At 43.5% G+C, this 15,143-nt stretch overlaps 1 protein-coding gene across 2 annotated transcripts in view; it reads left to right on the top strand.

The window, feature by feature from the left end:
* The window catches only part of col12a1a (collagen, type XII, alpha 1a), a 97,703-nt gene that overhangs the window by 3,943 nt on the left and 78,617 nt on the right, over nucleotides 1–15,143 (top strand). For both annotated transcript variants that reach the window (XM_079527922.1, XM_079527921.1), the window contains exons 3-13: nucleotides 1,174–1,293; nucleotides 1,727–1,870; nucleotides 3,178–3,231; nucleotides 4,632–4,895; nucleotides 5,373–5,537; nucleotides 6,081–6,254; nucleotides 7,162–7,452; nucleotides 7,565–8,167; nucleotides 12,099–12,377; nucleotides 12,965–13,240; nucleotides 13,372–13,644. In XM_079527922.1, coding sequence (XP_079384048.1) covers nucleotides 1,174–1,293; nucleotides 1,727–1,870; nucleotides 3,178–3,231; nucleotides 4,632–4,895; nucleotides 5,373–5,537; nucleotides 6,081–6,254; nucleotides 7,162–7,452; nucleotides 7,565–8,167; nucleotides 12,099–12,377; nucleotides 12,965–13,240; nucleotides 13,372–13,644 — 2,643 coding nt within the window. The remainder of the gene's footprint in view (nucleotides 1–1,173; nucleotides 1,294–1,726; nucleotides 1,871–3,177; nucleotides 3,232–4,631; nucleotides 4,896–5,372; nucleotides 5,538–6,080; nucleotides 6,255–7,161; nucleotides 7,453–7,564; nucleotides 8,168–12,098; nucleotides 12,378–12,964; nucleotides 13,241–13,371; nucleotides 13,645–15,143) is intronic.

The following is a 15,143-nucleotide window of genomic DNA, read 5'->3' as shown; positions in this document are numbered from 1 at the left end:
AAGCCAGCTCCATGTGGAGGCGATGTCTTCTTGTGTTCACCTCATTATACATCACGCTTCGTCTGTCCGTAATGGTTGTCCAAAGTAGTGTCCTGTCCACTCATGCCGTCTCACGCCATCTCATGCATTTGCGCTGCCAATGAAAAGAACGTACACAAAAGTCCTCTGCGACAAATTGTGTATTCTTTTTGAGAGGTTTGCAATGGATGTGTGCCAATCACTTGTGTAAAGAGTCTTAACATCAACAACAGAAATAACACTTTGTGTTAAAATATGTTTATATACTATATATAACATATACGGTGTCAATTCATGTTATTGTCATGCCAATAATTTAACTGGCAGCCTTGATTCCATTGTATAATCAGTAACTTGAGAATGAAATTGTCTTTGTACTTTGATATTGCTCAGATCTACCATAATGAAAGCAACTTAAACAGCAAAAATCCTGAGTATTAATTTAACTCTGAAAGTGTCAAAATGTTTCTTTCTTTCAGAGTTAACCACTTTCAACCTGGCGTCCCTATATCGGGCATGCAATTATAGGCAAAAATGGTCAGAAATCTTCAGAAATGGCATTAATTGCAGATCTACAAGCGCACAATACAGCATACATGTGAGCAAGTAGATCGGCTATCACTGCTAGATTTGGGATGTTTTTGACCATTTTTGAAAATGGTCAGGGCTTAAGTGGTTAAATTGACATTCTGGATTTGGCTGTGTAGTTTGGGGGGAGGGGGGCTGGTTGGGGCATGCACTGTAATGACTGCACTCAGCATGTGTTGTATGGTTCACCTCAATGTTTGCACTATGATAAAAGTTTGTGTGGAGTTGTGCACACGTTGTGTATCCCGGTGCTTGAGTTTGCTGGCCGTCTCGGTCGCGCAACTCAAACAAATGTCATTTTCCTCCGAAAATGGCTTCTCACACTTTCCCCCAGTGTTGTTCTGTGTTCCTTATTTGTCACCTTCACAAAATTGGATGTCAGTCCTGTTCGTCTGTCCCCAACAACGAACGTCTCCACTTCAGCCATGAAGTGTTTGTCGTTGGGCTCAATGTTGAATGCCATAAGCAGAAGAATGCTTTGCTTTGATTTGATCAGAAATATATCAGCTCTAATACAGCTCTGTGTGCAGAGCTACATTTTAACATTGACCTGTCTCTTATTTGCAGTGGAGCCCCCTTCAGACTTGAAGTTTAAAATTCTAAATGAGAACACAGTGCAAATGTCATGGAGAAAACCCCCGTCAAGGATAGAGGGCTACAGGTTACAAGTAACAGCAGCAGATTCAGGTTAGTATGATTCTGTTCCATCAGCAAATTCAGTGCTCTGGCGGTCATTCTGGATACACATAACTGTAGTTACATTCATAACTTTAGTTTAACCCATTTTGGGGCGGGAACCCCTTTTGGTGTTAGCATTATGTTATGCTTTAGCTATTGAAAAATAGCAGATCTACAAGCTCATAGCGTGCCACCGAGTGGCGCGCTATGAGCTTGTAGATCTGCTATTTTTGAAAAATCGAAGAACGACTGACATAGAAACATAGCTTTTTCAGAAAACTGTCAGGATGTAGAAGACATTTTTAGAATCTGATCTCAGGTCAAAATGGGTTAAAACGCCTATTGTACCAACTGCACTGATGACAAACACACTCCACACTCCATTCTACTAATTGTTGTCCAAACAATAGCTGCATCATTGAAATGTATTTTCTTCTATCAGATGAACCATCCAGAGACTTCTCCCTTGCCGCCTCTGCCACTAAGACCTCCATCACTGACCTGACCCCTGACTTGGACTACTCTGTGTCCATCCTCTCCTACAATGGGGCAGATGAGAGCATCCCCATCTTTGGACAACTCACCAGTAAGTGCACTATTCATGCATTTTTTATTTATTTTATTTAACCTTTATTTATCCAGTAAAAACACATTGAGACTGCGTCTCTTTTACAAGTGGGAACTGGCCAAGAGGCAGAAATAAAATTACACTTCAATGCTACATCGTCAATGTTACATTTTGGACCAGCAAACAACATCCAGAATACATCTTACAGTACCTACATACAAAAAGTCCCCAGTTGTACTATTTAGTAGCAGGGCAAAATACACCATATACACAATCTACACGATCTGAACCAATAAATAAATAGGCATGAACATAGGCTAGTACATATCCAAACATGTGCAGGTGTTGGACTGTACATCAAAGATGATCCTTTTGAAACTTCTCAAGGGAACTTTCAAAGCCAATTTTAGTCTGGACTGTACATCATTCCACGACCAGGGGCATGGTTGGGCTCCTTTAGAATGAGCAGCTTTTATGATTCAAGATGTACAGATCGGATCTGCATCGTTAATGACCAGTAGGCATGCACTTGATATGGGCATAAGATATTTTGCATAAGTTTAATAGCTGAAAGTTTAAAGTTTTCAAAGCAGCACTGTGAAATTGAGTGGGTTTTATGTGAATGATGTATAATTACTGGCCAGTTACTGTAACATGCTCCATTGACAATGAATAGGATTCTGACGTTGTGGATTCATTCAATGATTTTAATGTACTTTAACATCCCACAGAGTTTTATTTTATAGTAGAACCATCATTTACTAACCAAAAAAACGTATCCAGGAAATCATCTGGGGTACTTGTGACAGTCGGTCTTGTCCACTTTTTCCTATTCATTCTATATGGAGCAATTCATGAACGTTGACAGGTGTGAGGGATGAGAGCGGGAGTCAGACAAACTGTTCAGGGTTGTTTCTGGCCGTGGGAGATGGAAGGAGTTATTAGACTAAACTATCCTAGGAGAACTAGCCTGTGCTACAGGATAACACATCTGACAGCTGAAACGCCCTGGTTCTTCACGTCGTCATAGACCAACAGCTTCCTCCAGCCACACATGACAGAGGGAAGAGCGGAGAGAGAGAAACCCGTCTGTTTGTTGAGACCCGAATCACTCTCTGTTTATATATATTCGCTGCTAATGTAGCCGAAAGAAATGTGTTTGTGTGCGTGCGGTTTTGATCCCGTTGGCCGGGCTTTTATGAAATGTTGATTTTCTTGCTCTTTCCGCTGTGAAGAAAACACACGTGATGCTGCAGGGACGGCAAATGTGTGCGTCTGCTCCCGCTGCTGCTAACACTGCAAGTGTGTCCTTTCCTGTGTTTCAGTCCAGTCCAGCAACACCAGCGGACGAGTCAGGAGGCCACAGTCAGATGCAATCAGTGAGTATGTTTACTGTAGTGTCAACTCGAATCTCGTCCGTGTCTATCCCCCACACAGCTTTCTTTTTTCTTTCTTTCTTTTTTTTCCATTTTTTAATAGACGTTTTTCCATGGGACTTCCATCATAATATTTTTTTCTACACTGGAATAATTTGCTCAGACCTACATTCCACCTTGTGCTGAGTGGGTTGTCACTGGGTAAGCAGACAGGGGGTTCCGACAGTGGCTGGGAAAGCACACATTATTTCCCTTTTAATTGGAACCTGTCTGCACATAAAAAAAAGGATAGGAAGGCTAGGCTTGAAGCTAGGAGACAGTGTGCTGCTATGCGTCATGGAGTTGGGAGGGGGGGTCAGAGACTGGGAGCTTTTAAAGCTCCCATAATCCCGGGCAGAGTGTTAAGGACGTCACTGTAGTGCCAGCTCGCTGTGAGCGTTGTCTGTTTAACTGTTAAAAGATGTGGAAAGGATTACAGCTCTCCATCACAAGTCCCCTCCTCCTCAGTCAGTCTTCTGATGCAGTCCGACCTGTCCAGTGTGCGGACTAACAGCGGGCCACAGTCATTCTTTCCCTCTTAACATGTTGATTCTTCTGCTGGAAACTGTACTCCTATAGGTCCAGATGCTCCAAAAACTTTATTTCTGCTAGAACACTCACAGGACCTCTTTCACAACCACCCTAATTAACGCGGCTAAAGCCCGACTTTGATGCCTTCGTTTTGACGTTTTGTCAAAGAATTGATACATATATATATATTTTCTTTTTACTTGAGGATAACAAGATGTGAGAAACAGAATTGGAGGTCAATGAGACCTGGGGGACAGGAGATTAAAGACCATCCACAGAAGTCCTGCCAATTTATCCCAATAGAGTTATCTCAAACGTTCCAAAGAATTTCATCTATGATTTAAAGTCCACCAGGGTTGGACGCGTAAAAATGAACATCTGTGGTTAGAGCTTTGTTGATTGTTTGGTCTATAAAGGCACATTTTTGTCTGTATATCTGCTGGAATGACTATACCAGCCCACTGTTTGGCCCTGCTCTTCATTGTATGACATTCCTTTTGATGTCAGAATGTGTTCTATCAACTATCCAACTAGCTGTCAGGGCTTTTCATTTTTATTCAGGCCCCTGGAGTAAGAAGTGTGCCAGTGTAAGAATATGGTTCAAACACCAAGATGTTACAGCCATACCTTGGCACCTCACTTTTCAAAAGGACCATGTCTTTATGGCACATTTCTGGGAATAGGCCTATATTTATATTTATAGCAGAATTATGCGGTTGCCTGTGTTTTCAGATTTTCCATGGACCATGGCCACAAACAGACTTAATCATTTATTTGATTCTGTGGCGTTATGTGACTTAATTCCCTCTCTCTTCACACTCTTTTCACCCCAGAGTGTTCGGTCAGTGCCATTGCGGACCTGGTTTTCCTGGTGGACGGGTCATGGAGCGTGGGCAGGGAGAACTTCAAACACATCCGCAGTTTCATTGGTGCCCTGGCGGGCGCCTTTGATATCGGCGAGGACAAGACCCGTGTGGCCGTGGTCCAGTACAGCACAGACACCCGTACAGAGTTCCCCCTCACCCGCCACACCAAGAGAGGAGACCTGCTCCGTGCCGTCAGTAACCTACCCTACAAGGGAGGAAACACTATGACAGGTATGTATATACAGGGGAATAGGCTGCTGTAACTGCGATTCTTAAATCCACCCAACCACATGAACTATTTTGGGGCAGATGTTTGGCAAAAGTCACTGATCTGCAAGCTCACAATGAGTCGCACCACAATGCGCTGTGAGCTTGTAGATCGTCTATTTTCAGTGAAGAGATTTCATGTATAGGAGAAAAAGGAGGGGCCCTAGTATAATATATACCTGGGGAACCAACTCCGGTCAACAAAGTATTAATTAAGTGCTTAATCCCGATTTTATATTTCATCGTACAATGGTGTTGTGCACAATGTGCAGTGAAAATTACAAACCTACAAGTTGTTTGAAAATGTTCAGATATTCTAAACAGATTTTTGAAAATGTTCTAACTATTGTGAAAATAGATTTATTTGTATTATTTTGATAATAATGTCCAGGCAAATTCCATAGCACTTGACTTTACATACGCTCTCTGCTCTCTCTAAAGGGGATGCCATCGATTATCTGCTGAAAAATATCTTTACGGAGGCCGGCGGTTCCAGGAAAGCATTTCCAAAGGTAGCCATGATCATCACTGACGGAAAATCTCAGGACCCAGTGGAGGAGTTCGCTAAGAGACTCAGAAACATCGGAGTGGAAATCTTTGTCCTAGGTATAGTTTATTGTTCTGTTTTACCGAAATGTTGTTCTCCCAAGTGAAAAGCCAAGAACCAAGAACAAGGCTGCCCTTGGACAAGGCCTGATTTTCCATTGGATGTTGGTTGAAAGATCCCTATTGTACTTTGTGTATTAGTCACGTAATAACCTTTCACTCTAATTATAACTCTAGACACCAGCCAACAGTAGACCACACGTGCATGCAGACTGTAAGTGTCAGATAAAAACTCTAAGGCATGTCTGCAAGGAAAGACATTTAAAATAGGAATTTACTAATTGATTTGTCGATTTTATCAACAAATCTGTAAAACTGTGTTTGCAGTGTACAATCATGCAAAGAAGACTGGTATAATTAAAGGATTATATCTAGATGTGCGCATAATTCAGCAATAAATAATTAATTTTGCACAGGAAAAAAGACAGTCTTGGACGACTAAGACCAAACTGACAGATGAATCAGTAATTCACCTATGAGGGGACAGCCCTTGATGAAAGATCCTAGTACGTTAACATTGCGTTTGTAATGGTCACCTTTCAGGTATCAAGGGAGCAGATGAGGATGAGCTCAAGGAGATGGCCTCCACGCCCCACAGCAAACACGTGTACAACGTGCCCAACTTTGACCTGATTCAAGATGTGCAGAAGCAGATCATCACGGAGGTGTGTGCTGGCGTTGAAGAGCAGCTCAGCTCTCTGGTCAGCGGAGAGGAAAGTAAGTCACTTCGTTCTTATTTGAATACATGTGCCCACGAATGTTGGCATGATTTCTGTTGCCGTTTACACACTTACTTAATATGAAATGCTCTCAATAGGAAGCAAATGTATTTCTGTGACACTGTATATACTGTACATACTGTACATGACCTTGTGCAACAGATCAGAGTCATGTGAAGCTGCAATCCGTAAGTGTTATTTCACACGGGCAGACGCAAAGCTACAGTCTACCATTCATTGTCAATGGAAGCCAGCGACATGAAGATGCAAAGATGCATCCGACATTTGTAGCTGCTGCAAAAGCTACAGTACAACAGTTACAAATACACTGTGTAGCTTTGCATCTTTGTATCTTTAACATCTGCCCGTGCGAACGCAGCATTATGTCCTACCTGGGATTCAAACCCTGGTCTCCCGCACATACAAGATTGAATCCCTGGTTGGCGACAGGAGATATTGTGCTTATGAGTTTCAGGCTTTGTTAACTAGTAGGTGTCCTAGCCGACCGGGGTCTGTACGCTTTTCTGACCCGCCAATAGTCTGACATGCGGGAAAACGACCGGAGTAAGGTTGGCGAACATGCATTAAGGTTGGCGAACATGCTCCGTGCTTGCGGTTATGGTTAGGTTAGGGTTTGAGGTAGGTTGTCGTTGTCGGACCAATGACTGGTCGGAAAACACCAGAGTGTGCTATTTTAATGACATACTTGATTAGTTAAACTATATATATATATAATATTACAAATATACAAAGTTATGGATTGCAGCCTTAAACTCAACAAAGAAAACAGGCTCTGTATAGATTACATTGCATTGTAAATAGCTTGTCGGGCCAAGGGAGCATGCATCAAACGCTTATGTTCCTCACATTGTAAGCCTTCCCTGACATCTCTCCGTGTCCCGTAGTGGTGGAGCCTGCATCGAACCTGCAGGTGACAGAGATCGCCTCCAAGTCCATGAGGGTCATCTGGGATCCCTCCCTGGGCGAAATTACCGGCTACAAGATCACACTCAACCCCATGGTGCCGGGCATGAAGCGCCAGGAGCTGTACACGGGGGCCACCCAGACCAGCATCAATGTCCGGGACCTGTCTCCTGAGACAGAATATGAAATCCTCCTGTACGCCCTCAAAGGCCTGACCCCCAGTGAGGCCGTCATGGCCATGGAGAAGACCCAGCCTGTCAAGGTGTCAACTGGTGAGCGACCAACACTCCTCCACTGCTTATATATGACAAGAATTCTTACACACTATATAACTCATTCATACAAGATCTGTAAGTAATCCATGATTTCATGTCCTTAACCCAGAATGCTCTCTGGGACTGGATGTGCAGGCTGATGTGGTCCTGCTGGTCGATGGCTCTTACAGTATTGGATTACAAAACTTTGCCAAGGTCCGCGCCTTCCTGGAGGTCCTGGTCAACTCCTTCGATGTCGGAGGAGACAAGATCCAGCTTTCTTTGGTGCAGTACAGCCGAGACCCACACACCGAGTTCGCCCTCAACACCCACCACGACATCAGCGCTGTGGTCAAGGCCGTGCGCACTTTCCCCTATCGCGGTGGCTCCACCAACACCGGCAAAGCCATCAATTATGTCAAGGACAAGATCTACACCCCGCTGCGAGGTGCCCGCCAAAATGTGCCCCGCATCATGGTCCTGATTACTGACGGCAAGTCATCCGACTCCTTCAAGGACGCAGCGACCAAACTCAGGGACGCCGACGTGGAGATCTTTGCCGTGGGTGTAAAGGACGCGGTGAGGTCCGAGCTGGAGGCGATTGCCAACCAGCCACCAGACAATCACGTCTTTGAGGTGGAGGACTTCGATGCCTTCCAAAGGATCTCCAAGGAACTGACTCAGTCCATCTGCCTGAGGATTGAACAGGAGCTCCTCAACATCAAAAAGAGGAGTAAGTAAATGACCTAGAGCACTGTTTCCCAAACACTGGGTCGGGACCTATTTGTGGGTCCCCTTATTTTGTGTTTCCTACATTTAGCTTTTAATTATTATTATTATTATTTCAATACATTTTCAAAAAACATTCCCTAAAAAAGAAAAAGCTTTTGATGAAGTGAAAACAAAATCGAAGAAAATCCATAAGTTGAACAAATAAGAAGTATGGAAAATAGCCGATCTACAAGCACACAACGCAACGCAAAACTATTTTCACTAGTTTTGGGTCACAGTTTGAACCACTGGGAACCACTGACCTAGATGCGGTTGCTTGATATGTGCAGCCAGGAACCCTGTGTTCTGCTCTTGTCGTAATGCAAAATCATTCTTGCTAACTGACTTTTAATTTGTCCTTGTTAGCACCATCATGCACGTCCTCGTGTACTTTATTACATATCGTAACTATCGACTTTGTAGAAAGAATTCGCTCGGCCCTTTAGAGATTGCTCGTATTGGCATTGGACCAATATAATCAAGGAAAGGTCACATATATACAGCATTATATTACAGTCTGTCTACCGTATGTCTCAATTATTTCTCGATTGTGACCCGTTTCAACTATACTGGAATTGAGACAAGCAGACGCAAGAAAAACATTGTGAACTCAATTGAGCTTAGCACGTCCACAAATACCGGAAAACCGCACGCTTGCTGCTCAGGGGAGCTCGCTCACACCATTTGCTATCGTTTACTGTTTTATGAACACTATAGCAACTGGAAGGCCTGTGTTTTTTTGTGCTTTCTTTTTTGTTTTCTTATCCAACCATAATTCGGATCCACAAGGCCACCCCAGCTCTGAGAGGGAGTACTGTGGCTACTTCTCGGCACAGCAGTAGCATGACATCACTCTCCAATGAAAAGCTTATTGATACTGAATCCTCATAGCCCCAAAACACAGAACAATTAGCTAGCTTAATATCTTGGGATTGGCAGCTTTAAAAAAATATATATATATATATATATATATTGTAACTGCCCTACAGCAATAGAATATTGGCTGCAATTGTAGCTGCAGTAGTAATGCAGGGACAGAAGTAAGGCTGCAACTATCAGTTATCTTCTTAGCTTTTATTGGGTAACACTTTAGAAACTATTCGTTAAGTAGTTAATAGACCACATTCATAAACTGTTAGTTAATGAGGTATTAATGTCTTGTTAAATATTTGTTAACAGTTGGTTAAAGGACCACTTCACCACTTTTCAACTTCAACAATCTTCATATAATTGGTCCTCACTAATGTTCATGATAAAATACCAAAAAAAAATTCCACTCGATCTGTGTCTCATAGGAGGGCTGTGGGCCCTATTTAGAAAGATTTGTATTATCGTGAGAACGATGGCTTCCATTTTCGCATTGCAACTTTTTAGGAATAGAAAGCCTGCAGTTTCTATTAGCTTGATTCATTCCCTATCGATGATGTCACCGGTGGACGGGTTTCTGAACTGCCCACAGCCCTCCTATATGAGACACAGACTGAGTAGAAAGACAATTGTGCCATATTAAGATTATACCAGTAAGACGCCTGAGGGCGAGAGGGCGTGCACGCATCCGCTTGGGTGACAGTAGACTGCTGGGGGATTTGGCATGGGGGGGTAAGATCTTAATTTTCGGGCCTGTTAAGAACTCTAGTTTACAACGGCTGCCAGGCGCGGCTGCACTAATAACTTTGGGGCAGGCCCATCTAGAGTTTAAATGGACAGGTATCAGTCAAAAGGGAGACATCGAAGAGGATGGATGGATGGGAAATAATCAACATATGGAATGTCTCCATCCCTGATGATGTCACGTGATGTCACGTGTTTCATCCCTGATGATGTCACGTGATGTCACATGCTCCATTCCTGATGATGTCATGTGATGTCACATGCTCCATCCCTGATGATGTCACGTGATCTCTCACCTGGGTTGTGACCAACAAACACACTGGCGGGAAATGCGTGATTCCATAGTTAAGTGCGACCTTTGGTCGCAATTAGCGAGGACTAATTATATGAAGATAGGTTGAAAAGTGGTGAAGTGGTCCTTTAAGTAGTTATCGCTATGCCTTAATAGATTGTTAATAGATTACTCACAAACTATTAGTTTATGAGTTAATAATTACTTTTTAAATGTTTTAATAGTTGGTTAAGGATTTATAATTATGCCTTATAGATGGTTAATAGATCACTCACAAACTATTAGTTAACTTGCTTGTTAACTGTATGCTAATGATTTATAACTATGCCTTATAAATATGTTATGGATTAAGAACAAGCTATTAGTAAATCACTTATTAATGGCTAGTTAACACAACGGATGCGCCAGCATATTTCAAAATCTAGGCGCTAGAGTGCCAGCAGATATGGCAGATTATAGGCCTACTCTTAAAAGATCAACATTCCACATGGATGCAATGTAGTGCGTTGTGTTTCCTATGGCATGGATGCAATGTAGTGCGTTGTGTTTCCTATGGCATGGATCCAATGTAGTGCGTTGTGTTTCCTATGGCATGGATGCAATGTAGTGCGTTGTGTTTCCTATGGCATGGATGCAATGTAGTGCGTTGTGTTTCCTATGGCATGGATGCAATGTAGTGCGTTGTGTTTCCTATGGCATGGATGCAATGTAGTGCGTTGTGTTTCCTATGGCATGGATCCAATGTAGTGCGTTGTGTTTCCTATGGCATGGATGCAATGTAGTGCGTTGTGTTTCCTATGGCATGGATCCAATGTAGTGCGTTGTGTTTCCTATGGCATGGATGCAATGTAGTGCGTTGTGTTTCCTATGGCATGGATGCAATGTAGTGCGTTGTGTTTCCTATGGCATGGATCCAATGTAGTGCGTTGTGTTTCCTATGGCATGGATGCAATGTAGTGCGTTGTGTTTCCTATGGCATGGATCCAATGTAGTGCGTTGTGTTTCCTATGGCATGGATGCAATGTAGTGCGTTGTGTTTCCTATGGCATGGATCCAATGTAGTGCGTTGTGTTTCCTATGGCATGGATGCAATGTAGTGCGTTGTGTTTCCTATGGCATGGATCCAATGTAGTGCGTTGTGTTTCCTATGGCATGGATGCAATGTAGTGCGTTGTGTTTCCTATGGCATGCCGCACGCTTACTATTTGTGCAGGGAGAGATTTGTGCAAACAGAGTGGTTAGTGGTCAGAGAACATGGATTCAGAAATGACAGTGATGGCAGTTTTGGGGTTTTTAAGGAGATGATGGCAGTTGGATACGTGCTAAATCTCATAACTAGCAGTCCTACCTAAATTGTTTCTGCTGTGTATCCCAGTTACGCTAAAAACAGCTGTAATTGTATATGCCCATATGCTCCATACCCTCATGTTATTTCTGTTATTTCAGATAGGCCTACCATTCATTTATTCATCATCATGTATGTATGCGCATCAAACTGCCATCATCTCTGAATCCAAGTTCTCTGACCAGAGCCCCATAGTGGGCATAGCATTTATTTATTTTTTATTACAAAGAAAATGGTCACTATTTCATTTGTGGTGGCATTTCTTTTGTAAAATAGGCCACAGCACAGCTAATGAGATAAAATGAGGTAGGCCTATCTAAAAGAATATAGCACCCATTTGCTGTTGTACAAAGTTTCATCTATTTATTTTTAGTTCTTTTTACTGTGCTTTTCTTGCCCTTATTGACAGTGTAGAGAGAGACTCTGAGATTATCTGGTGCACGTCTTAATGACCTGACAATTTTGATAAATGTTTGCCTATAGTGACAACCAAATAGTTCCATTAATTTTTTATTACAAAATATATTTCTGATCTAGACCTAGACAGAAGTAGAATCTATTATCTTTCTAGATTGTATATTGAGTGACACCTTACGTGGTTCATGACTGTATACAAGGACTGACTTATGAGCTTTTCTTTTGCAGGTCTGCTTCCGCCCAGAAACCTGGTGTTTTCAGAGGTGACCTCCAGGAGCTTCCGCACCAGCTGGACCTCTGCCTCCACCGCCGTCATGTCCTATCTGGTGCGTTTCCGCAAGGCAGAGGACTCCACCGGAGACTACATCTCCATGTCGGTACCCGGCGACACAACCAGCACCGTGCTGCCCCACCTCTTCCCCCTCACCACGTACGAGGTCAATGTCTTGGCCCAGTACCCACAAGGAGACAGTTTCGCTTTGAAAGGCGAAGAGACCACTCTGGAAGGTGTGTAACGCTGGCTCAGCTCATTGCAATAGGCTCTGTAGTCCTGGGTTTCCAGGAGCTGTCATACCAGTTTCCTTTAATTCACCCCATAGATACATTCAATTGGTTTGGCTGCAGATTTGAACCGGAAAAAAAACACAATTGACATATGTGTTTCTAGTTCAAATCTGCTGAGCGAATCAAATGAAGCTTTTTTTGTGTGTGTGTCAGTGTGTATTATCGGACTTCAAAGCATGAACAGCATACAGCACAGCCAAGTAGAAAAATACACAAAAGCAGCTTGATTAAACAATTTTACTTTGTCTTGAAATTACTGTAAGGTATAACTGGGAGGTTGCATATATACAATGATGCAATCGCAACTCTCAGCGCTGCTAGTGCAGTGAGTGCACACACTGGGAAGTGGGAACAATTACAAACAAACAACACAGGTCAACGTGACATGACAGTGATTATTAGCTGCTGCCAACTAGTGGTAAGTGGACGTACAGGATGAGGCCGAATAATTGACAAGGGACATTTTTCTTGGTGTCACGTCACTGACCCTGTGCTCTTGCCCCAACAACCCCACGTTATTTGCATTTCAGAAAAAGGAGCTGTTCGGAACCTGCAAGTGACAGAGGAAACGATAAACAGTTTCAGGGTGTCGTGGCAGGCCGCTCCGGGTGACGTGATCCGATACCACCTCTCCTACGTCTCGCTGAGTGGGGCCGGGGAGACGCTGCACGCCCAGACCATTGGGGCCGAGACGACCATAGTTCTGGAGGAGCTGTTCCCCATCACCACCTACCGTGTGTCTGTGTCTGCTGAATATGGCTCAGGCGTGGGCGACGGTATGGAGGTGGATGGCACCACGAAGGAAGGTGAGGAGAGAAATATGGTGGTCAACCTTTTTAGACACGTTAACAAAGGTTGTTGAGTTTTAATGCAGAGTTAAAATGCAGTCGGCGACACCTGCTGTATGAATGTCTAATCCAGGTTCCTTTGTTTGCAGTACTCGGGTCTCCTCGTGACCTCCGCGTCTTCGACGAGACGATATCTACAATGAAACTGTCGTGGCAGGCGGCACCAGGGAATGTGCGTCAGTACCAGATTTTCTACAAGCCATCGGAGGGTGGAGAGCGGCACGAGATGACCGTGAATGGAGATACTACTGAGGCTATGCTGAAGACTCTCCAGCCCGCCACTGAATATGAGCTGTTTGTCAGCGCTAGCTACTCTTCTGGTGTCGGGGAGCCTCTCTTAGGCATCGGAACAACTTTGGAAGGTAAAAGACACGTCTTTTTAAATTGTTTTTGTAATATTTACTTATAATATTTAGGTATTCATTTATTCTATAGCAGATGTGAGAGAGAAGTGTGACATATGGCTTGCTGCCATGGTCACAGCGAGTGGGTGATGGCTGATTGGTCACTGTCTCTCAAGATGCAAACCTGGAGATTGCTGGTTTGCGTGGAGCGTCCATTTCCTTTCCACATCTCTGATTTGTGAGCGGTGTTAGGTCGCGTGTGGGTGTGGAGCAAAGCCACTGTTACAAAGTCCCTCCTAGATTTCTTAGGATGGTGCTGAATATGTCACTGTTTGCAGTAGACGCAGCAGCTTTTAGGAAGCTGTCGGTTATATGGGCTCCATTTGCTGGGGAAAAGGCTGGAATGTGGTCCTTCATGCAATTCTTCTGGCACAGACAGAACATATTCGCTTGGCTTTACCGCCCATGAAGCCAGTCAGATGGAAATGGATGAGGGGTGGAGTGTGGAGGATTGGTGTGGTGTGCAGGAAAGCTTGTAAACCTAGAAAACTCCTGGAATGGCTTGGGACAGACGTATAGACCCACATGCCTGGCTACTTGGGGAACTTTAATACTTTTGCTTGTCTAGGACATAATGTGTCCTAGACACTCCCAATATGGGGAGTATAATGAACCATATTATGGCTCATTATCGGACAACGGTTTATGTGACATATGGGGAGTGTTAATGTTAATGACACTTGGATATTAAGTTTTACAAGTATATGTACTGTATATTGGCTTTGCTACTGATTTGAGGCAACCGGATTTACCATTTTATCCGTTAGCAGTTTTGGCTCATCTGACTGTGACGAGTGGTAGTGTACATTCCACTGTACTTCAAGAAGCATGGTCAAGCGTCCTTTTCTGTCCACAGCAGCACACAGCTAAACCAGGAGTATTCATTTAACTCTGAAAGTACCTTCACAGGGGTCTTTTTACACTTTCAGAGTTAAATTAGCACTCTGGGTTTTATTGTACAGACCTTTTTGGGGGGATGGGGTTGGATCCTTCTTAAAATGTGCATTCTAGAGTGAAGAACATCTGTTTTTGTGCTGAGCATTTTAAGGGATGTCTTTTGGCTGTAGGATCCAGCACAGAGGGAGGTGAAAGGTTATGGCTGGGGTCACTCCAGGGGGCAAGTCGACAGTCAGAGCGTGAGCTCTGTGATGAGATGTTTTTGTCCCCTGAGGTCTGAACAATAACAACGACAACAAAGACCCTGTCTCCCACAGAGACTGTAACAGCTCTTTCCCCTGACCAGTTTTGCTTGTGGCAGTTGAATCTAAAGTTCACCGAGCCTTGCTTTGGTCAGAAACTTTAGAGCTTGTGGCCAAAAGTTGAAAACTAAACAGGAGTGATACAAAGCCCCCATAGTGGCCTATGGACTGGATCATTTGTTTGGTTTACCGATATGTAATTGTTGCCACACGGTATACTGGCAAAATACAAAGGGCTAAAAGAAATTGGCCAAGTTG

This window comes from Electrona antarctica (genome assembly GCF_951216825.1).
Source record: "Electrona antarctica genome assembly, chromosome: 18".
NCBI lineage: Eukaryota > Metazoa > Chordata > Actinopteri > Myctophiformes > Myctophidae > Electrona > Electrona antarctica.
This window is presented reverse-complemented; position numbering and strand designations above follow the sequence as displayed.